At 39.5% G+C, this 23158-nt stretch overlaps 2 protein-coding genes across 2 annotated transcripts in view; one reads left to right on the top strand and one right to left on the bottom strand.

Moving 5' to 3' along the window:
- The window catches only part of LOC129953935 (tubulin alpha-2 chain), a 51461-nt gene extending 48076 nt beyond the window's left edge, over window positions 1-3385 (bottom strand). Inside the window, exon 1 of the mRNA XM_056067483.1 lies at window positions 3065-3385. Within this exon, the coding sequence (XP_055923458.1) occupies window positions 3065-3067 (3 nt within the window). The 5' untranslated portion in view covers window positions 3068-3385. The remainder of the gene's footprint in view (window positions 1-3064) is intronic.
- An 11297-nt stretch (window positions 3386-14682) lies between these two features.
- LOC129940275 (cytosol aminopeptidase-like) lies at window positions 14683-17058 on the top strand. Its single transcript, XM_056048562.1, has 9 exons — window positions 14683-14923; window positions 15000-15115; window positions 15183-15318; window positions 15378-15680; window positions 15743-15945; window positions 16011-16230; window positions 16301-16550; window positions 16614-16687; window positions 16760-17058. Exons 1-9 carry the CDS (start codon window positions 14798-14800, stop codon window positions 16955-16957), a joined length of 1626 nt encoding a protein of 541 aa, XP_055904537.1. The 5' UTR covers window positions 14683-14797; the 3' UTR covers window positions 16958-17058.
- Window positions 17059-23158: the final 6100 nt, after the last annotated feature.

Here is a 23158-nt window from a genome sequence, read left to right as displayed (position 1 = left end):
GATCTTAGTGAACAACTTAAGACTCCAAAATTTCGTAATTGTTGAAATGTTCAAGGAAAATGGTGAACAATGCGTCGTGAGGAACAGTAATATCGACCCATTTAAATCATCATGACCGAAATCAACGAAGAATTCAACTTAAACTCTTCGAGTGGGCTTGTAAGAAGTCGACTTTACTATCTTAGAAGAACATCAAGGCTCGATTGGATTTTGCGAAACCCCACCTAAGAAAGATGTACACTTTTGAAACAAAAAATTATGGACCAATGAAACGAAGATAAACCGCATCGGACCTGACGAAAAAACGTTTTTACATCAGCAAAGAATTCAAGCTTACAATCCCCGTTACAGTTTGAAGACGGCCAAGGAGTATGCAGCCTACTATGTAGGGAGCGTTTTCTTGGTTTATTGTGAGTCCGTTGGAAAGAATAAATGTTACGATTGATAAATTTTCATATTTGAACATATTGAGAAATAATATGTCAATGTCAGTTAACTGAATTTTCATGCATGATAATGACGCAAAACCTGCTGCAAAAATCCTGAAGGAGTGGCTTACTAATGAATTCATCAACGTTTTGACTTGGCCGGCCCAAAGTCCTGACATTATCACAGAAAATCTATGGACTGATGTGAAGGTTAAGATCCGGCAACAAAAATTTGGAGGAACGTTGGATTGGATTTCAATAAGCTGGAATTCCATTCCCAGAGTAAATGACAATAGGAAGTTATTGTAATGGGTCCGGTTTGTCAAATTGAAAACGTTGACTTTTCTCGACGTTTCAAGATCCCTAGGGTCGAAATAAAAGATTTTTACCTTCGTACGTCCGTACGTCGCGACGTTTTTTCGTCCTCCATAGCTCAAGAACCAGAAGAGATATCAAATAAATTTTGTTATACAGATAGTAAGGCAGAAAGATGTAGAAAGGCTCTCAAGAAAATTGCGTATTTTTTTTTTAACCATAGCAATTTAAGAACAATGTTAAAATGTTGGTTAACCCTGAATATCTTACAAACCAAAAACGCTAGAGACTTGAAGTAAATTTTATATAATATATCGTAACGTGATACCACACCGGAATATTTATTGAAAAAATCCAATTAACGACTTTTTGATATATCAAAAAAACTTTTTTATAAATCAAACAAATTTATAACCTCGAAAATTTTAACAATACAAAACGATTTTATATCTAAAACAATTTTGTGCAACTAAAAATAACGTTTTGAATATCTGCTAAATTTTTTAAGAGAATTGAATTTTTTTATAAAACATAAAAACCTAAAAAAAATATTACTCAAAGTTCGTGACAATTCAATTTTGACTGAAATATCAGTTCAAAAATCTGAGATTATGGCTTCCAACTAATTTTAACTTAACAAAAAAATTAATAAAAAATCTTAACAATTGAATTTCGATTCAAATATCTTTTCGACACTTTAGGAAATTGGCCTTAAACTACTTTTATCTTTTAAAAATATTGTTGTCAGCTTTCAGTAAAATTTTGAAAAAAATCGGATTCACAGTTTTTTTTATAAAAAAATAAAAACCTAAAAAAAAACATTGGTAAAAATTAAATTTCGATTCAAATATCTATTCAAAACTTTGAGATATTGGCTTTAAACTACTTTCATCTTTTTAAAAGTATTGTTGTCAGCTTTTAGTAAAATTTTGATAAAAATCGAACTGACATTTTTTTACAAAAAATAAAAATTTAAAAAAAAACAATACCAAATCATGGTTAAAATTTACTTTCGACTCAAATAGCTTTACAAAATTTGAAAATATTGTCTTCAAACTTGTTTTATTTCACAGAAAATATTGTTTTCGATATTCATTAGTTTTTTTTATAAAAATCCAACAGTCCGTTTTTTCATTAAAATAATACAATCTACAAGAAATAGTACGCAAATTTCATCCCATCCCATTTGTAAAAATTTAAGAAATGTTGGTAAACATTTATTTTCCACTAAAAATCTATTTACCAAAACTAGATTTTCAAACTAAATTATTTCTTTATATGAAAAATAAATAAAAAATAACAACTAACAACTTTTTTAACCTAACCCTGCAAAATTTTAAGCAAGACAAATCGACAGACGGGATGGGAAGTAATCAATGTCGGTCGCATCCCAGCCTCTTTCTTTATTAATGAATAAAAAAACTACATATTTAAAAAAAAGGAGTGTGCTATTTCTCTGTCAAAAGCTGTAGTTTTCAAAGTTCCTTAAATGAAAACTTTCCTTATTACATTAAAAAAAAATATATATAAAGTGTACTCATAAAAAAACTCCGCACTGTATTTCTTTTCCAAATAAAAATGTATGAATATGATCAAATAGATTCCTTTCCGTTTCTGTAGAATTAAATTGAGAATTGCGTACAAATTTCAACATTCCTCTTTGTACTTTTTTTTGTTCAAACAGAACATAGAAATACAACTCAAGTCTGCAACCCTGCAACCCTGTTCTAAAAAAGTAAAATGATACCCTTTACCATGAGGAATCCCATACCTCGCACTTCTACGTAACGTACGCCGTAAAGTAGGTATATAAAAACGATAAGCCTGCGAAATTAACATACTACTGCTTTACAAGCTACAAGCTGCAGGCCTTACATACATGCATATAGCGCCGCCAGCCGGCCGGCATGAAAGATAAGTTTAACCCAGTGGGTTGACAATTATTTTCAAGTTCCCTTTGTTCTGGAACTTAGGGTGTGTACCCATTGTTCGGTGCTATACCTATAAATACAAGTACCTATGCTCATACGTACATTAAAAAAGGACTACGACAACTCACAACTGAGGTGACATCATTCAGTTCTTAATTATGGTCGAGGCAAGGGATTTCCCTCAAAACCTACATAGGACCTTTCTTTCTCTCCCCATTTAAAACTAACCCCACTTTTTCATTACCTACCGTTAAAACAAATATTAAACAAATTTCAAACAACAATTAAGTTTTCTTCTACATAATATAATATCCATGGACGAGAAATAAATTAATTTAAATCACTTTTAAATAATTGAAATAAATTGATTCCTAAATTACTTAAACTCACCATGATTAATTAATTTATTTTTGTTGTTCTTGTGTTTGGAAAAAAAGAAAAAGATTTTTGAATTTTAACACACTTTTGAGCACGTTCAACACCACCGGCTTCTTCAAAAAACCGTTGATCACAAAATTGCACTTATATCTTTAAAAATTAATTACAAAAACAAATTTTATCGGTGTCTTCCTTAAAGAGGCTTGAGATTTGTATGAAGAATAAATAAAAGTCCTTATTTATGACTGGAACAATGTACTCGAGAGAGGTCTCCGCAAAATTTGTCCGCAATGCAACAAACGTGGATTTCAACTGAATTAAATTCAGAACTTGAACGACTTTTTATACGAGAGCCCCCGCTTTTCTATGGAGAACGAATAAAGTACACAACAAATTCAATCTTTTTATTTTGGTTTAGGTTTTGGTTTCCAATCGTTGTTGTTGTTGGTGTTGAATTTTTTGGATTGAAGTTCATTTACACTCAGCTCAGTCATCCAACAGAACAGCAACAACAGAGAACAGAAAAGATTCACATTCAGTACAAGTTCTATCATCGTTATGACTTTGAGTGTAATAATGTCTTGGTTTTGGTTTTTCTCTTGCTCCTCATTTGGGGACTATGGAGTATGGACTATGGGCTATAGGAATAGGAGAAGCTATGTGTTCCTTGAAGCTTGATGGTGGAGTTTGATCAATTGAGAATTGGGGATAGAGAAGCAGCTGCTGTATTTTTCAAGGAATTCCAAATGTTAGATTAATAATAATCAATGTACTGTACATAGGCTTGAGTATCTAATCATCATCGCTGGCACTGGCGCGGCGGGCGCTGACACTGCAGCACCACATTGCCGGCCGCCGCCGGACCGGCATGAAGGCATGCATCGGGAAGAACATTTTTTGGAAAAGACGAAGATAGATTTTTGAATGCGCTTGAGTAGTTTTTGTGTGGATTGAAAGTGGATGGAAGTTGGATTTGAGTGAAAGTTAAGGGCAAGGCGTAGCGTAAGACAGCGTAGTTCTTTTAGTGTGGTAGGTATTGTTTTGTGTGGTGAGATTGATTTTTGTTTTAAATTTCAATTTGGATTCTTTATGACACTTGAGTTAAAGTTGGCATTAGGTACTTGGTTTGATGTTAAGATGATAAGGAGCCGAATTTGGTCCTATTGAGAAATAAAGAGGTCAAATGGCATCGTATTTTGAAACACTTCTACTGGCGGATCCAAATCAAATATCTGTAAGCTTTGCGTTACCGTTCATTTACATTGAAGAGTTAGATGCTCCATTCTCCATGCATGAACTGCTTATTGCATTAAATAAAATGAAAGACAGCAAAGGTCCGGGTTTAGATGGCATCCCGGCTGAGTTTTACAAAAATGCCAGCTCACAATTTCTTGAAGATATTTAAGTTTTGTTTAACAGAATTTTTGATAAGGAAGATATCCCAAATTCTTTCCGGTCTTCCTCCATCTCTGCAGTTTTTAAAAAGGGTGACCCAAACCTTCCTAAAAACTATAGGGGAATTCCTGTCCTTAGTTCACTGCGGAAGCTATTCACTCAATTTTTTTACTTAAGACTTGCTAATTGGACTGAAAGTAATAATAAAATAAGCTGTTTCCAAGCTAGGTTTCGTGCTAATCTCTCCACAGTGGACCAAATCTTTACTCTCATTAGTGTTGCTAGACGCTTTATAGAGAAGAAAACAAACCTTTATGCATTTTTCGTTGATTTTAAAGCAGCCTTCGATATATCAACCGAAGCTCATTTTTATTTAAACTTTTAAGTACCGGTTTATCAGCAAAATTTATAAAAATGTATGAGCAACTTCACTCAAATACGACAGCTGTGTCTAGGTAGACAAAGTCCTTAAGTACCTCAAAGTCCATGGTTACGTTTTGTCCTTTTTTGATGACAGCATATACTTGGTCTTGCCCTCATTGACCACTAAACCCATCTTCTTCGCTTTCATCGCAATGCTCACATCACGCTTTGATCTTCCAATTATGTCAATATCATCTGCGTATTCGAGTAATTGGATGGACCTTTGGAAGATTGTGCCTCTAGTGTTGACAGTTGAGTTTTGCACAATTCTTTCCAGAACTATGTTGAAGAAGTCGCATGACAGTGCATCGCCTTGTCTAAAACCTTTTTTGACATCAAATGCATCGGTAAGATCTTTTCCGACCTTGATAGAGCAGCGTGCATTCTCCATCGTCATTCTGCACAAACGGATAAGTTTGACAGGGATTCCAAAACTAGACATTGCTCGGTTGAGCTCTTCCCTATGGATGCTGTCATACGCGGCTTTAAAGTCGATAAAGAGATGGTGGGTATCGATTTGAAGCTCCTGGGTGTTTTCCAAGATCTGCCGCAATGGGAATATGTGGGCGATAGTGGACTTTCCTGGTCTGAAGCCACACTGATAAGGACTAATTAGGTTGTTGAAGAACGGCTTTAGACGTTCACATAATACGGCAGAGAGGATCTTATGCGCAATGTTAAGGAGACTGATGCCTCTGGAGCAGTTTAGAGGGTCTCCTTTCTTATGTATCGGGCACACTATGCTGAGATTCCACTCATGGGGCATGCTTTCTTCCGACCATATTTTGCAGATGAGTTGGTGCATGCTCTCTACCAAGGCATCGCCTGCTGCTTTGAATAGTTCGGCAGCGATGCCGTCAGCCCCAGCATCTTTGTTTGACTTCAGTTTAGATATAGCTATCTTCACTTCATCAAGGTCGGGTAGGCGGAATTGTTTATTTGCGTCGCCAAGGTTGAGTGGTTCTATCTCCCTTACAGCGGAATTCGGTTCGGCATGCCGGTATATAATTTGGAGAAGTTGTCTTTGCATATTCTCAACATAGACTGCGGTTCTACTGCGATGTTCCCCTGATCGTCTTCACAGGCTTCGATTCGTGGCTGGTACCCTTGGGAGGTTTTTTTACCTTTTGGTAAAATTTACGAACCTCATTCCTGTTGTGACATCCCTCTATCTCCTCGATCGCGCTCTTCTCATGCTCTCTTTCTTTCCGTCTGAGAAGCCGGTGTTCCTCTCTCCTCTTCTGCTCGTAGAGCTCGCGAGCAGCTCTGGTCCTTTTGTGCAGCGCCATTTTGTATGCCTCTTGTTTCGCTGCGTGCGCTTGCCGGCATTCGTCGTCAAACCAGGGGTTTCGCTGTGGTGGCCGTGTGAAACCTAGCACTTCAGAGGCGGCATCTCTGATGGCTGCAAGGCAATGTTGCCACTGGTTTTCAATGCTTAATGCAGGAAGCATAGGACTCCTTAGGAGGTTATTAGAGACTCGATCGGAAAAGGACATGGCAGTCTCTTGCGATTGTAGCCGTCTAACGTCGAATCTTCTCACAGTACTTCCTTGTTTTGGCTTGGATCGTGATATCCGTAGCCGTACCTTGGCTACAACGAGGTAGTGGTCCGAGTCAATGTTGGCCTCTCGTTATGTTCGGATATCCTGGATACTGGAGAAGTGTCGTGCGTCGATCGCAATGTGGTCAATCTGGTTGACGGTTGATTGATCAGGAGATTTCCATGTCCCCTTGTGGATATTAAGACGCGTGAACTGCGTACTAGCTTCCAGAACGTCTCGCCCCGCAGCGAAATCGACCAGCCTGAATCCGTTGTCGGAGGTAGTGTCGTGCAAGCTGTATCTCCCGATTATGCCACCAAAGATGTCTTCTCTTCCTTGCTTGGCATTAAAATCTCCTAAGACAATTTTAATATCATAGCCAGGGCACTGCTCATATGTCTTGTCCAAGAGCTCAAAGAATATGTCTTTGGTGTCTTCATCTTTCTCCTCTGTTGGGGCTTGCGCGCATATTAGGCTTATGTTGGCGAATTTAGCCTTGATGCGGATTGTCGTGATGCGCTCGCTCACACTGTTGAAACTCAAGACTTTTTGCCTGAGCCTAGTTCCAACAACAAATCCACACCCAAATAGACGCTGTCTTTGTTCTCGGTAGCAGTCGCCGCAGTAGATATCGCAGTCTTTTAGTTTGCGTTTGCCCGGTCCACCCCATCGCACTTCTTGGATGGCTGTAATATCTGCCTTGCAGCAGTTTAGGGCTTCCGCTAATTGTTCGGCTGCACGTGGTCTGTTAAGGGACCTAACATTCCACGTACATATTCGAAGTTCGTTGTCCTTGTTGGTGCTTCGAAACTTAAGGTATTTTTACGTGGCCAGGAAGTCACCCCGACGGCGCAACCCCCAACCTGGAGGGCCAGATCCTAAGTATAACTCCAAGGATGGGGAGCCGGATAAAACCGCTCCTTACTGGCCTGGGCTCCGAATAAGTCGAAGAAGCCCTATAAGGTGTTCACTAAGTAGTTCAACCTTACTGGAACTGAAGACGCCACCGTTGATTCCATCTCGAGAATTCGTCCGCTGCCGTCTGGATAGAAAGAGGTGCCTTAGTGGAAACACCTCTCCCCCCTCTCTCGTTTGCTGCCCCAACAACTTTCCACTGGGGTTGGAACCCAATCTCCAGTTAAGGTACTAGGCACCCGATGTTCAACGCGGGGAGGTGAGAGTAGGAGTTGATAGACAGAGGTGGGTTTTGAGAAAAACCTGAGGACGCTTGAGTCCTCTTGAATGCACATGTCTACCATTTGAACATCAACATTCTTCAGCTATGGAAGACGAAAAAAACGTCGCGAACGCACGGACTTATGGACATACGGACATACGGACATACGGACATACAGACGTACGAACGTACGTACACACACACGCACAGACATCTTTCTAAAAATCTTTTATTTCGACTCTAGGGATCTTGAAACGTCGAGAAATGTCAAAATTTTCAATTTGACAAATCGGACACTTTACAATAAATTTCTATGGGAAGTTATTAAAAACTTTAGTTTTTTTTTCCTGGACCTCGATTTAAATGTTTTCAACCGTATCTGGACCGCTCTCAAAACTACTTGCCGACCCCTGTTCTAAGGTATAACCAATAACCATGTAATTAAGGCTATTAAAAAGAAGACGTCCTTGCATTAAGAACCACAGTTAGTTCTCTGTAAGTCTGCCAATGTTAAAAAATGGAGCTGAAGTTTTTAATATAGTTTTGATAAATATATGCTAACTCAAGGACCTAGTTCTAGCATTTCATTACAGTTAGATTTATATAAAACATAAATGCGTACATACTGCATATCTATATTCGTACTCCGTGACAGATTTATGATAATGAATGTAAAATAGGGTACGTAACGTATAATAATTTTACTAATTAAAACTTAATGTTGTCTAGGTTATGAGGATAGTCATTGTTGAAACTTAAATTTTAAAAGCATTCCGTGCTTATATGACATTACATCTAAATAAAATATACTTCTAAAAACGAAATAAGTACAGGTACAGTATATTTAACAAGAAAGGTAATTTAAACATTTTTTAAAAATATATCCTCTAGGTAAACTATCATGTACCTATGCATATCCCTTAACTCCTAACATTTATAAATCATATACTCTGTAGCAGGGTTTGAACCCAAGACCTCTGGCATGAAAGTCCAGCGTCACACTACGGGTACTACGGATCACACCTAAACGTTAAGTTGTCTTCTGCATCAATTATCCTGTATGAAAATGATGAATCTTGTAGGGGAGTTTTTTAGTTGAGACAGTCTATAAGTCCCCATTTAGTCGTTACTCAGTTACTTCCATAGCCCACTAGTCCAGTTAATAAAGGTTCTCACTTCAAAAAAAAAATCCAACCGTTTTGAAACTTTGCACACTTACTACGGGATGTCTGGTAATGACCCAAACAAAATTCCCCAAGAATCCGACGAGAGCTCTAGTGGCAGTTAAGAGAAACATGGAGATTGTTTCAGTTTTTCACGTTCATCTCGAAAACTAAATGTATCTCAAATTTTGTTCTAAAAAGTAAAGCTCATTAAATTTTATAAAAAACAGCTTCCCTGATTTTGTTCGTATCTGTTATACTTACTTACTTAAGGTGGCGCTAGAGTCCTGTGTGAACTAGGGCCTCACCCAACTATGTTCTCCATCTATCTTCGTCCCTAGCTAGATGTCTCCAGTTTCGAGCTTCAAGTTGGGTGAGGTCACTTTCCACTTGTGCGCGCCACCTGACCCGCAGTTTTCCTGTACTGTGATGTACTGTGGGTGTGGGTTCGAAGACTCTCCGGGCATTGGTTCCCAAGCGCTCTACGTGAACCAGCCTTCTGGCTAAGTCTACGCCGCTGTACAGCCCGTACAGCTCGTCGTTCCATCTTTTCCTCCACTCCCCTTCGATGCATACGGTGCCGTAAATCACACGAAGAACTGTTCTCTCGAAGCGACCCAAGGTGCTTTCATTCGCTTTTGTCATAGTCCATGCTTCTGCACCGTATAGCAGGACGGGAATAATAAGGGTCTTATATATCGATACTTTAGTCCCTCGAGAGAGGACTTTACTTCTCAACTGCCTCCTAAGTCCAAAGAAGCAGCGATTTGCAAGAGTTATTCTGCGTTTGATCTCAGCACTGGTGTTGTTTTCTGCGTTTACAGCATAGCCTAGGTAGACGAATTCCTTCCTCAAAGTTACGTCTGTCGATTGTGACGTTTTGACCAAGACGTCGGTGTTGTATGTCCTTTCTTGGCGACAGCATGTACTTTGTTTTGCATCATTAACCGTTAAACCCATTTTTGTCCCCTCTGCCTCAATACTCACCAAGGCCCCATTGACATCACGCTGAGTTCCTCGCACGATGTTAAAAGAATCACATGACAGCGCATCACCTTTTCTGAAACCTTATTTGATATCGAAAGGTTCTGTTAAGTTGTTTCCAACCTTTATGGAGCAGCGTGAATTCTCCATGGTCATCCTGCACAATTGGACGAGTTTGGCAGGGATGCCAAAACTAGACAAGGCTCTATACAGCTCGTCCCTGTAGAAGCTGCCATATGCGGCCTTGAAATCGATGAAAAGATGGTGGGTGTCGATTTGGTGTCCTTGGGTTTTTTCCAGGATCGTAATGTGAATATTTGATCAACTGTGGACTTTCCTGGTCTAAAACCACACTGATAAGGACCTATCAAGTTGTTGACGATCTGCTTAAGACGTTCGCATAGTACGGCAGAGAATATTTTATAGGCGATGTTAAGTAGACTGATTCCTCTATAGTTGGTGCAGTGTAGAGGGTCTCCTTTTTTCAGGATGGGGCAAACAATACTGAGGTTCCATTCATCGGGCATGCTTTCTTCCGACCATATCTTACAGATAAGTTGGTGTATGCTCCCAACCAACTTATCTCCAGCTGCTTTTAAAAGCTCTGCATTCAAGCTATCCGCTCCAGTGGGTTCCTTGTTGGTGGCTGCTTGAAACCCAGCACAAAATAGGCGGCTTGCTGATTCCGTCTTGGCAATGTTGCCACTGTATTTCGATACATTGTGTTGGCGGCAGAGAACTTCGAGAGAGGTTACTTGTAACTCGGTCGAAAAAGGATTTAACGATCTCTTGCGATTGTAACCGTTCGACGTTGTACCTTCTCCCAGCACCTTCTTGTTTTGCCTTGGGTCTGGAAACCCAAAGTGCAACCTTGGCTACAACGAGGTAATGGTCCAAGTAGATGGAAAGTTCGGACATCCATAATGCTGGAAGCGTGTCTGTCGTCGATCGTAATATGGTCAATCTGGTTGACGGTAGATTGATCTGGAGAGCTCTAAGTTTCTTGGATGTTGAGGTGTGGAAAACGCGTACTGGCTGCCATGACGTTTCGCCCCGCAGAAAAATCTATGAGCCTGAATCCGTTGTCGGAAGTGCTGTATGAAAATGTTCTTCCCGATTAATTCCACCAAAGACGTCTTCCCTTCCTAGGTTGGCATTAAAATCGCCCAGGATTATTTAAATATCGTAGCTAGGAACTGCTCATTTGTTTTGTCTAGGAGCTCGAAGAACATATCTTTGGTGTTATCGTCTTTCTCTTCTGTGGGGCGTGCGCGCATATCAGGCTAATGTTGCCGAATTTAGCCTTGATGCGTATGATCATGAGGCGCTCATTGATGCACCTATAGCTCAAGACTTCTTGCCTAAGTCTGGCTCCAATGACGAAGCCGCATCCAAATAAGCGCTGTTGGTTTTCGTGGTAGCAGTCACCACAGTAAATATCGCAGTTTTTCATGCTCTTTTGCCTGGCCCATCCCATCGTATTTCCTGGATGGCGGTGATGTCTGTTTTATAGTAGTCTAGGGCCTCCGCTAATTCTTCGGCCGCACGTGGTCTGTTAAGGGACCTTACATTCCACGTGCATATCCGAAGTTCGTTGTCCTTTATTCGTTTTCGTTGGTTGTCAACAGTAAATCCGTCCGTATCCGAGGCTTGTTGGTGCTTCGCAACTTTGAAAGCTTTTTTGTGGCCAGGAAGTCACCCCGACGCACAACCCCCAACCTGGAGGGCCAGATCCTAAGTATAACTCCAAGGATGGGGAGCCGGATAAAACCGCTCCTTACAGGCCTGGGCTCCGGATAAGTCGAAGAAGCCCTATAAGGTGTTCACTAATTAGTTCAACCTTACTGGAACTGTAGACACCACCGTTGATTCCATCTCGGGATTGCTCCGCTGCCGTCTGAATAAAGAGAGGTGCCTTAGTGGAAACACCTCTCCACCATCTCTCGTTTGCTGCCCTAAGAACTTTCCACTAGGGTTGAAACTCAATCTCCACTTGAGGTACTCCGCACCCAATGTTTACCACGGGTAGGTGAGAATAGGAGATGATAGAAAGAGTTGGGTTTTGAGAAAAACCTGTGGACGCTTGTGTCCTCTTGAATGCACATGTCTACCATTTAAACATCTTTTGCACCAATTAAATTAAATTAAATTAAATTGGGTGGCGCAAGGGTCCTTTTGAGAACTAGGGCCTAGTGACTGACAACTCTCAACCATTCCTGTGTGCAAACTTGAGAATACCTTTTTTAATTATATGGGGTTTAAATTCTTCGAAAATAAGCAAATCATTTACTACTGCTTCCTTTATCGAAGCCCTGACAGAGTGTCAACTTCTCGTGAATTTGATGCTTTGTCTAACTCCATCCAAAGAATTGTTTCGTCCTATCCTCGCACTGAAATCATTGTTACGGGCGATTTCAATGTACACAATACTTCATGGCTTCAACATTCAGGCCAGATAACACCCGATGGAGTGTGTGCTGAGATCTTCGCTGAGTTGAACCACCTAACTCAGCTGGTCAACGAGCCCACATGAATATCGGACGTGGAAGGTAGAGACAAAAACACTCTTGACTGTTAGTGTTCTATCTCCTCTAGGCACATCGGGCCATTGTGTTATATCCAAAAATTTCTCGTGTCAAAATTGTCCAGTTAAAGAAATAGTTCCTAAGAGAACCGTTAGGCAATACAAGAAAGCCAACCCTACTGATATGAGCTGGAAAAAGTTCAAACAAGCCAGGAAGGCCTGCAAGTCCCATATTCAACGGACTAAATTTATACATGACCAAAAATGACTTCAAAAAATACTGCAATGTCCCAAAGGCAGTACAAATTTTTGGTCATTTGTAAAAAACATGAGGAATTCTTCCTCTTCCTCGGTTTTGACGCTTGATGTCAATGGCACTAGAGAAAGCTGACCTCTTTGCTTTGCAGTTCGCCGCCAATTCAACGCTGCCAAAGAGTTATATGACTCCGCCTGTACTTGAGCGAGTTAGTGATTCTATGGGACCAATCTTTTTTCGCACGCGTACTGTGGCAAGAGTTTTTAAAGATCTCAACATTCATTAATACGCTTTTCCGGATGGTATCCATGCTTTTGTTCTGAAGAGATGTTCTTCAATGCTGACTGCGAACGCTTTTTCATCTGTCCTACTCCTCAGGTCTCCTTCAGAGCGGGTGGAAAACTGCCTTTTCCAGCCCATCCCCAAAATAGGCGATTCTTCCTCACCATCTAATAAATTACCGACCTATTGCACTTACGTCCTTTCTCTCTAAGGTCATGGAAACGCTGCTTAATTATCAGCTTAAGAAATATCTTGAAGATCGAAAGCTTCTTAATGACCGTCAGTACGGCTTTCGAAACAATAGATTCACTGGTGATCTTACGGTTGATCTCACCGAACGGTGTAACATCGCTTTGGAAAAAGTAAGATTACTGCACTTGATATTTCAAAAGCATTTCATAGGGTTTGGCATCAGGCTCTCTTATCGAAAATGCGTGCCTTCGGTTTTCACTAATCCCTGCTTCGTTAGATTAGTCATTATACGTTTCGGATCGTTCAATACAAGTAGTATTGGATGGATTCAAGTCTGAAAACCACAAAATAAATGCTGGTGTGCCCCAGGGCTCTGTTCTATCTCCAACACTTTTTCTCATTTTTATTAATGATCTCCTGTCTGCAACATCTAATCCAAAACATTGTTTCGCTGATGATAGTACTCTTAGCTTTTCATATTCGTTTTCAGATTCACACCCCTCTTCTTCGGATGTTAAACTGCACCTACAAAATATGATAAGCTCATTAAATTTCGACCTAAACAGCATTGCTCAATGGGGATTAAGAAACCGCTTGGAATTTAATGCTTCGAAAACGCAATGCTGTCTTGTATCGTTAAAGCGAGATATACCTCCATTGCCATAATCCATTGATGGCACTTGCATTAATGAGACTGAACATTTCGATATTCTCGGTATGTGTGTCACCAACCACCATTTGTGGAATGACCACATACGCGATGTCGTCAAAAGTGCCGCAAGGTGTTTGGGTTTCCTTAGGCGATGCAAGAATTATTTTACCCCTTCTGATCTGGCTGTTATCTACAAGACTTATATACCTCCAAAGCTTGAGTATAACTGCCATATCTGAGCTGGTGCTCCTGCAACTAACTTAAGCCTCTTGGGCAGTATTGAACCCAGAGCATTTAGATTGATTGGTGATATTCCCATCATAAGATCATTCACGTGGCTTCAACATCGTCGTATTGATTCTTGTCTCACCCTCTTTTACCGTTATTTTAATGGTTTATGCTCTAGAGAAATAGCCAGTTGCATTCCTCCCCTTAAACAGTTCAACCGTAATAATCGCTCTTCTAGAAATGCTCATCAATATCGCTTTGGAGAAAGTTAGTCGAGTCCAACTTCGGCCGTACTGTCAAGTACAGAGATTCGTTCTTTAACCGTACTACGCGAATGTGGAATTCCTTGCCGCACTCTGTTTTTCCTAGCCATTGCAATATTCAGGAATTCAAAACCAATTAGCACAGAGCAAGAGATTTTATTAATTTAGGATACGTTTTATATTATTCGCTGAAATAAAGTTATGATACAAGATTTTTTGAATAAATGTTGTACATGTTTTCTTTAGCGAGACAGAAATTGTAACCTAGAAAAAGCAGAAACTTACAGATACTTCCGAAGACTCCAACTTTAACTTAATTTCACATAATAAATGCAATAATTTCTTGACGAAATTTCACTACTTTTTCAGTATCTACATGGATAATTGCCACGCCCTCGACCTCCTTGGAATGGAAAATCTTGAGGTTTCCATATTTCGTCCTACACTTCTGCCAAATTCCGCACGTATGATAAATTGGTACTTCCTACTCTATAAAAAAAACATAATTTGATAGTAGAATTTGTAAAAATTTCAAACATGCTTTGAATTTTCACTTCAAATAAAATTCTGAATCAATTTATTTAACTTAAAATTTTCTCAAGATCAATTGTTGTATATTTTTTTAACATAAATTAAAAGCATTTCTTTAATATAAATATTAAAAAATGGCACTTCGAACAATATACAGATCGCTCAGGACAATCCGTTCAATTTCAAATCCTGAAAAACAACATTTGAATTTCCAAAATTTTCGTCGTTTTATTTCATCCGATGATCAACACAAAGTTTCGGTAATCCTTTCAAAACATTTACATTTTTTTTCTATAATTTTTCTTTTTAATTTAAATAAAATTATTAACTTTTTAGAAAGGTTTAGTTTTGGGACTGTACGAAAAAGAAGATGACAAGCCTGTTAAACTGACAACAAGTGGTGAAAAGTTCGATGAAAAAGTTCAGGGAACACTTATGCACCTGATAAAAGAGTAAGATGTGGTCTCCTCGATTACCAAAAGTGTAATTGATTTTAATTTGTATTAATTTTATTCCTAGATCTGAACTTACGGGAAAAATTGGAACCGGAAACGTTTTCAACAATGTCGATTCTGAATACAGGTCCGTGGCTGTAGTTGGGCTAGGACGTGAAGGAGCGGGCTTTAATGAACTTGAAATGCTCGATGAGGGATTGGTATGATGATTCTATTAATAAATTGTTTCCAAAAACTGAAATGTACCTTATTTTTACAGGAGAACGTTCGAGCTGCTGCTGGCGTTGGAGCTAGAAAGCTTCAAATGCAGGGTTGCATTGAAGTTTATGTTGATTCCATGGACTATCCCGAACAAGCAGCTGAAGGAAGTGGCCTCTCTATATACAGATATCAGGAAAATAAGAAAAAAAACGAAAAAACTAACGTTCCCAAGCTCGAATTGTACGATTCATCCGAAACTAACGCATGGACTCGAGGTATCTTCAAAGCCGATGCCCAAAATCTGGCAAGAAAGCTCACAGATGCCCCAAGTAATCTTATGACACCAACTTTATTTGCTCAGGTGAATTTTGAGGGAAAACAAAATATGTACACTCGATTGATAGGTAAGTCTTCTTTCCCTAGGCTACTGTCGATGCCCTTTGCCCTTGTGGTATGACCGTAGAAATTCGGGCTATGGATTGGATACAACAAAACCACTTGAACTCATTCCTTTACATTGCAAAGGGGTCTTGTGAGCCACCAATTCTTCTTGAGATAAACTATTGTGGCACAGCTCCTGAGGATAAGCCAGTACTGCTAGTTGGTAAAGGAATCACATTTAACAGGTAAGAAAATTTAAAGTCATCTTGGTAAAGGTCTAAGGTTGGAAAATTTAATTTTCGAAAAATAGTGGTGGCATTTGTTTGAGGAAAGCAAGACAGATGGATCAATATCGTGGTTCCATGGCTGGGGCAGCAGTTGTAGTTGCTGCAATTCGAGCTGCAGCTTCACTCTCTCTTCCTATAAATATTGCAGCCGTTATTCCTCTATGTGAAAATATGCCTTCGGGAATGTCGTGTAAGCCTGGAGATGTGATAACCTGCTTGAATGGTCAAATTTTGGCAATCGAGGTTAGGTCTTATTTGTGTTTTCAGTCTTAGGAAGAGGTTTTTTTTCAATATAGTGGGATCAAAATTTTAGCAAACAAATAAAGCTGGTGTGGTTGTTATGGCAGATCCATTAGTTTATGCCCAAAAAGCCTATAAGCCTCGAATGGTTATTGATGTGGGAACAATGGGCAATGGTGTTATAAAGGGTATTGGTAGTGGAGCAGCAGCTGTATTCTCTAACTCGCATTTCATCTGGAAGCAATTACAAAAAGCAGGCTCAATAACTGGTGATAGGGTCTGGAGAATGCCTTTGTGGAAATATTACAAATCTCAAGTCCGAAGTAAGTTTTTAAATAAAAAAGTCTCTATTTGCGTTGTGTCTTAAATTGGTCATACTCTTTCAGATAGCATCAGTTATGATATCAGTAATACTGGCACTGGATTAGCTTCTTCCTGTTTAGCTGCTGCTGTTTTAAACGTAAATATGCAGGATACACTTTATTTTTTATATTTGAAAATATATAATTAAATAAAAAAAATAATTTTATAGGAATTTGTACCAACTGCTGATTGGGCTCATTTAGATATCAGAGGTGTTGGTATGATAACCAGAGAAGGTGCAATCCCATATCTCCTGAGAAATCGTATGACTGGTCGTCCAACAAGGACATTAATACAATTCCTTTATCAAATGGCATGTTCCGAACAATCTAATAAATCGTGTTCTGATAAATCTAAAAAATCTTGAACATAAGTAAATTTTCCTTTGTTTTCCGGTTACCAAAATTAAACAATATGTATTTTTGATTCATGGCTTTTAATAAAATTGTATATGTCTGTACTTTTAAATAGGAATTTTATTTTGTATGTTTACTTTTTTATAAAATGGAAAGTATTTGTTAAAAGGTTCACATTCGTAGCTATCATTATTAAACTGAAACAAAACTTAAAATATTTTTTTTTACTTATTGATTTTAGAACATTCGGGCATTTGTCCTTTGAGAAAAGTTGGGTTTAAAAAAGAATGTCCCAAGAATGAGAACTTCAGGTTGGGATGCACAAAAAAGTACCATGGTACTTGAAACGTCTTGGAAGCATCTCAACACAAGTCCCAGTGCTACGAACGTTTTCTTACCGGAGACCAAAAATTCATCCAAAAAGGAGGCGTGTGGTAAAAAGTCTGTTATGTCAAGATTACCCCTAAAAAAGAAACGCAAAATGAGTGTTCCCTTGTTACGAATAGGTCAGAAGAATAATATCAGTCCTAGCAGAACTGGGTATTAACACCCTCAGGCAAAAAATAATACCATGTTAAGGTAACCGAATCAGCAATACCTATCGACTGTTTTACCCCTAGTCTTCTGCATTAGTGAAGATCGAACTTTTCAAAAGTTAATGAAATGAACCCCATTCAACCTGGCCTAAGTTGGTCCATCCACGTCTAATAAACACAAAAATTGCTAAGTAGAAAACTACTCAAGATGAGAATGTTTCAACTATCAGTCTTTTTCAACGATGCTTTGTTACTTGCTTGAAAATCATCAAGTTTTCCAATAAGATGTTTCATTTCGGTATTAAAATAATCAAGCATTTTTTAAGAGGCATTAATGCATGTTGCAATGTTGCAGCTCTTCCATGCAACTCCATTTTTAAAAATATAAATCGATATTGGAGTATTTTCGTGCACCATAAGTTTTGAGTCTGAAACTCCTCCCCCTTATTAACTAAGCTAGAAGAGTTGGCTAATATTTTTTTTTTTTTTATAATAAACACACACTCAAGGGGATATTACTACCCTTATTTTGCAGATGCACAGTGTGAGCACTAGGAAGAGGAGAGAGGGTTTAAAAGGAGATGTCGGTGCACATTGGTTTTGAATTCCTGAATATTGCAATGACTAGGAAAGACAGAGTGTGGTAAGGCATTCCACACTCGCGTAGTACGGCTAAAGAACGAATCTCTGTATTTGACATTACGACCGAAGTTGGGCTCGAGGGTATACTGATGAGCATTCCTAGAAGCGCGAGTATTACGGTTGAACTGTTTAAGGGGAGGAATGCAACTGGCTATTTCACTAGAGCATAAGCCGTTAAAATAACAGTTAAAAAGGGGCAGACAAGAGACCTTACGACGATGTTCAAGCGAAGTAAATGAACTTATGATGATATTATCACCTATCAATTTAAATGCTCGCTACGTTCAATACTATCCAAGAGGCTTAAGTAAGTTGCAGGAGCACCAGCCCAGAGATGGGAGTTATACTCAAGCTTTGGACGTATGTAAGTCTTGTAGATAACAGCCAGATCAGAAGGGGTGAAATATTTCTTGCATCGCCTAAGAAAACCCAAACACCTTGCGACATTTTTGGCGACATCGCGTATGTGACGTTCTACAAATGGTGGTTGCTGACACACATACCGAGAATATCGAGGTGTTCCATCTCATTGATGCAAGTGCCATCCATGGATAATGGCAATGGGGGTATATCTCGCTTTAACGATAAAAGACAGCATTGGGTTTTCAAAGCTTTAAATTCCACGCGGTTTTTTATTCCCCATTGTACAATGCTGCTTATGTCGGAATTTAATGAGCTTATCATATTTTGTCGTTGCAGTTCCACATCCGAAGAAGAGGGATGTGAGTCTGAAAACGAATATGAAAAGCTAAGAGTACTATCGTCAGCGAAACAATGTATTGGATTAGATGTTGCAGACAGAAGATCATTAATAAAAATGAGAAAGAGTGTTGGAGATAAAACAGAGCCCTGCGGTACACCAGCATTTATTTTATGGTTTTCAGACTTGAATCCATCCAATACTACTTGTATTGAACGATCCGAAAGGTAATTACTAATCCAATGAAGCAGGGATTCATGAAAACCGAATGCACGCATTTTCGATAAGAGAGCCTGATGCCAAACCCTATCAAATGCTTTTGAAATATCAAGTGCAATAATCTTACTTTCTCCAAAACGATGTAAAGATTTGCTCCACTGTTCGGTGAGATGAACCATGAGATCACCAGAGGACCTATTGCTACGAAAGCCGTATTGCCGGTCATTAAGAAGCTTTCGATCTTCAAGATATTTCTTGAGCTGATAATTAATCAGCGTTTCCATGACCTTGGAAAGAAGGGACGTAAGTGCAATCGGTCGGTAGTTAGAGGGCGAGGAAGATTCGCCTTTTTTGGGAATAGGCTGGACAAATGCCGTTTTCCATCCGCTCGGAACGAGACCTGAGGAGTAGGACAGATGAAAAAGCTTACGCAGTGGTTTTGCCAGCGTTGAAGAACACCTCTTCAGAACAATAGCGGGGATACCATCCGGACCAGCGGATTTATGTGTGTTTAGATCTCTTAGGACTCTTGCCACAGTACGAGTGCGAAAAAAGATTGGTCCCATAGAATCACTAACTCGCTCAGGTACAGGCGAAGTCATAACACTCACTGGCAGCGTAGAATTGGCGGCGAACTGCCTAGCAAAGAGATTAGCTTTCTCTAAAGAGCTAACAAAAGGAGTGTCATTAACAACGAGCGTAGGAACCGAAGAAGAGGAAGAATTCCTCATGTTTTTTACAAATGACCAAAAATTTTTACTGCCTTTGGGACATTGCAGTATTTTTTGCCGTAAATTTTGGTCATGTAAAAATTTGGTCCGTCGAATATGGGCGTTGCAGGCCTTCCTGGCTTGTTTGAACTTTTTCCGGCTTTCCTCAGTACGGTTGGCTTTATAGCAACGGAAACTAACCTCTTTGGCCCTAATAACCTCGTTGCAGCTCGCATCAAACCAAGCGTTTTCTTGGGTCTGATACTTTTAACCCTGCTTGGTATAAAAGTTCTCATTCCCAGGAGAATTAAACTTGTGATCATATCAGCGCTGGCGTCAACGTCACTATCGAGGAAGCATAGTGACCAGTTACAGATCCTGAAGTAATTATTGAGACCGTCCTAGTTGGCTTTCTTGTATTGCCAAACGGTTCTCTTAGGAACTCTTCCTTTAACTATACAATTTTGACACGAGAAATTTGCTGATATAACACAATTTTCCGATGTGCCTAGAGGAGATAGAACACTAACAGTGTACTTATCAGGGTCAGAGGTAAGAAACAAGTCAAGAGTTTTTTCTGCTCGACCTGCCACGTCCGATATTCGGGTGGGCTCGTTGACCAGATGAGTTAGGTGGTTCAACTCAGCGAAGATTTCTGCACACACTCCATCGGGTGTTGTCTGGCCTGAATGTTGAAGCCATGAAGAATTGTGTACATTGAAATCGCCCGTAACAACGATTTCAGTGCGAGGATAGGACGAAACAATTCTTTGGATGGAATCAGACAAAGCATCAAATTCACGAGAAGTTGATACTCTGTCTAAATTTGGGCTTCGATAAAGGAAGCAGTAGTGAATGATTTGCTTATTCACGGAGAATTTAAACCACATATAATTAAAAAAGGAATTGGTGCAAAGACCATATTGTGGTAAGAGCTGATAAGCAACATCATTCCTAATGTATATGCCGAGGCCATGGTGGGAAAAGAAATATATCGCCTTATATTGTATTAGGAGGAAATTTTAATAGTAATCTGATTTTAGAGACCTCACTCACTGATGATTTGAAGACCCTCAATTTACACCCAGTAAATACATCTACTCCCATACACTTTACAAGAGAATCAAGTACCCTGCTTGATGTATTTTTTGTAAGTCACTTTAATAAAGTCCTTCAGTTTGTCCAACTATCTGCGTCTTGATTCTCACATCATGATCTGCTGCACCTAACTTTTGAGTGTAAACCTTTAGTTTCTTGTAATAGTTACAGCTTTAGGGACTTCAAAAATATAAATTAATATCGCTTAGAACACGACTTAATGTCAATTGATTCATCTCTAATTTCTGGAACGTGATCTGTTGATGATCAACTTGCATTTATTCAGGAAAGTTTAAACTTCCTTTTAAATGTTCACGTCCCAATTAAAACAAAAGTCTTGAGGTGCAAGGACTCTCCTTGGTTTACCAATAATATAAAAACACTATTCAATCAACGCAATACGGCATATAAAGCATGAAAAAGTTTTAGACTTGAAGAGTTTCGGAGAGCTTATAACGACTTGAGAAAGAAAGTTGTGCTTAAAATCAGGGAATCCTTCTCTGCCCATATACCTTAAAACCTCTTACTTACCTCTTCGATACTATTTTAACGACCTGGAGTTTGGAATAAAGCAAAAATCATTCCTATACCAAAGAAATGTAATGAGTACCGACCAATAGACTGTCAATCAATCGAAGACATTAACGACTCCGCAAGGCAGCAAAGTTTTATCGAAGGAACATTGTAATCCTTCATTTCTAAAAAAAGCCTGATGGAAACTGGACAGCCTCTCCAGCTGAATCTCTTGAGCTACTGATGAAGACGCACTTTCCGGGTTGCGAGAGTGATAACCCCGAACCGCTTGAAACCACAGAGCTTAACGTAGCTCATGCGGAGCAAGTCAATTCCGTTATAACTAGAGAAAATATTTTGTGGGCCATCAACACTTTTTCTCCATATAAATCCCCAGGCATGGATGGCATACTGCCAGTTATGCTTCAAAAGTTGCATGATGTAAAAGCTCCAAGGATGGAACGAATTTTCAAAGGAAACATGTGCCCATGTTGTGGAGGCAGGTCAAAGTAGTTTTTATCCTGAAAGTGGGTAGGCGAGGTCCCGAACCCGCGAAGGATTTCGGACCATTAAGCTTAACATTGTTTTTGTACTTAAAACCTTGGAGCGCATTCTTGATTACCATATTAGAGAAATCCTAGTTGAACGACCTCTCGAAAGCTCTCAGCATGCTTACCTTAAGGGCAAATCTACGGAGACTGCCCTCCATGAGGTAGTGCGTATTGTAGAACAATCAATCCATTATAAAGAATTTACTCTTGCCACCTTCCTAGACATAGAGGAGAATGGACTATTTCCATGCTCAGTGGTAGGAAGATTCGAGCCTCTCTACGGGATGATTTGGTGCTATTGGTGCCAGGAAAGTACACCTCTGTGATAAGTGAAATCACGGAGTCAGCTTTGAAGAAAGTTAGCAACTGGGCCACGAGTTGTGGACTAGGAGTTAACCAAAGTATAACTGAGATGTTGCTCTTTACCACCAAAACTAAAGTACCGCCCTTCACGCTACCTCGACTCAACGGTAAAATCCTATCATTGTCTTCCAGTGCAAAATATTTGGGAGTTATAGTCGACCCTTGAAGTACGGGTTAAGAAGGCCTGTGTTGCCTTCTACGCCTGCAGCAAAACTTTCGGCAAAAAGTGGGGACTTCATTCGAAGATGATTTTATGAACGTACACAGCCGTAGTACGCCCTATCTTAACATATGGTTTGATTGTGTGGTGGCCGCCTGCTCTTAGCAAAGCCTATAATATTAATAAGCTAAAGAAGGTTCAGAGAACAGCTTGCGTGGGCACCACAGGGGCCATGCGTACTTGCCCAACGGACGCCTTAAACGTTATTTTGGATCTTCTACCCATCGACCTTTTTATTAAATACATAGTTTTCTGCACCGCTATTAGGCTGAAGGAATCAAACAGCTGGTTGTCAAAACCTTATGGTCACAGCAACACTACGAAATTGATTCCCTTAGATATTATCTCGGTAGAAACTACTGCACTCCTACTTTAAACCTTAGTAAGGGTTTTAAGGTTATTTTCCCATCGAGAGAAGATTGGGAGGATGGCATCGTGTCGATAGGTTTCGACACAACCATCTTTACTGACGGCTCAAAGATGGAGTGCGAAATTGGTTCTGGGATCTTTTCTGAGTCCCTAAATGTAGCCAAATCCTTAAGGCTTCCTGACTTTGCTAGCGTTTTTCAGGCTGAACTGCTGGCAATAAGGGAGACATGTAAGATACTTAAACAAAACCCAAACCAAAACAGAAATGCGGCTATCTTTACAGGCAGCTGT

Source organism: Eupeodes corollae, chromosome 1 (assembly GCF_945859685.1).
Source record: "Eupeodes corollae chromosome 1, idEupCoro1.1, whole genome shotgun sequence".
In the NCBI taxonomy this organism is placed as follows: domain Eukaryota; kingdom Metazoa; phylum Arthropoda; class Insecta; order Diptera; family Syrphidae; genus Eupeodes; species Eupeodes corollae.
Note: the sequence above shows the minus strand (reverse complement) of the source record. Positions and strands in the feature narration are given on the sequence as shown.

What these genes read in the sequence shown, in the direction of transcription:
- LOC129940275 (XM_056048562.1), top strand. Translation starts at nt 14,798, where the DNA reads ATGGCACTTCGAACAATATACAGATCGCTCAGGACAATCCGTTCAATT. An exon ending in ATGATCAACACAAAGTTTCG is followed by an intron (nt 14,924 to 14,999) that starts GTAATCCTTTCA and finishes TTAACTTTTTAG; the next exon opens with AAAGGTTTAGTTTTGGGACT. An exon ending in TTACAAATCTCAAGTCCGAA is followed by an intron (nt 16,551 to 16,613) that starts GTAAGTTTTTAA and finishes ATACTCTTTCAG; the next exon opens with ATAGCATCAGTTATGATATC.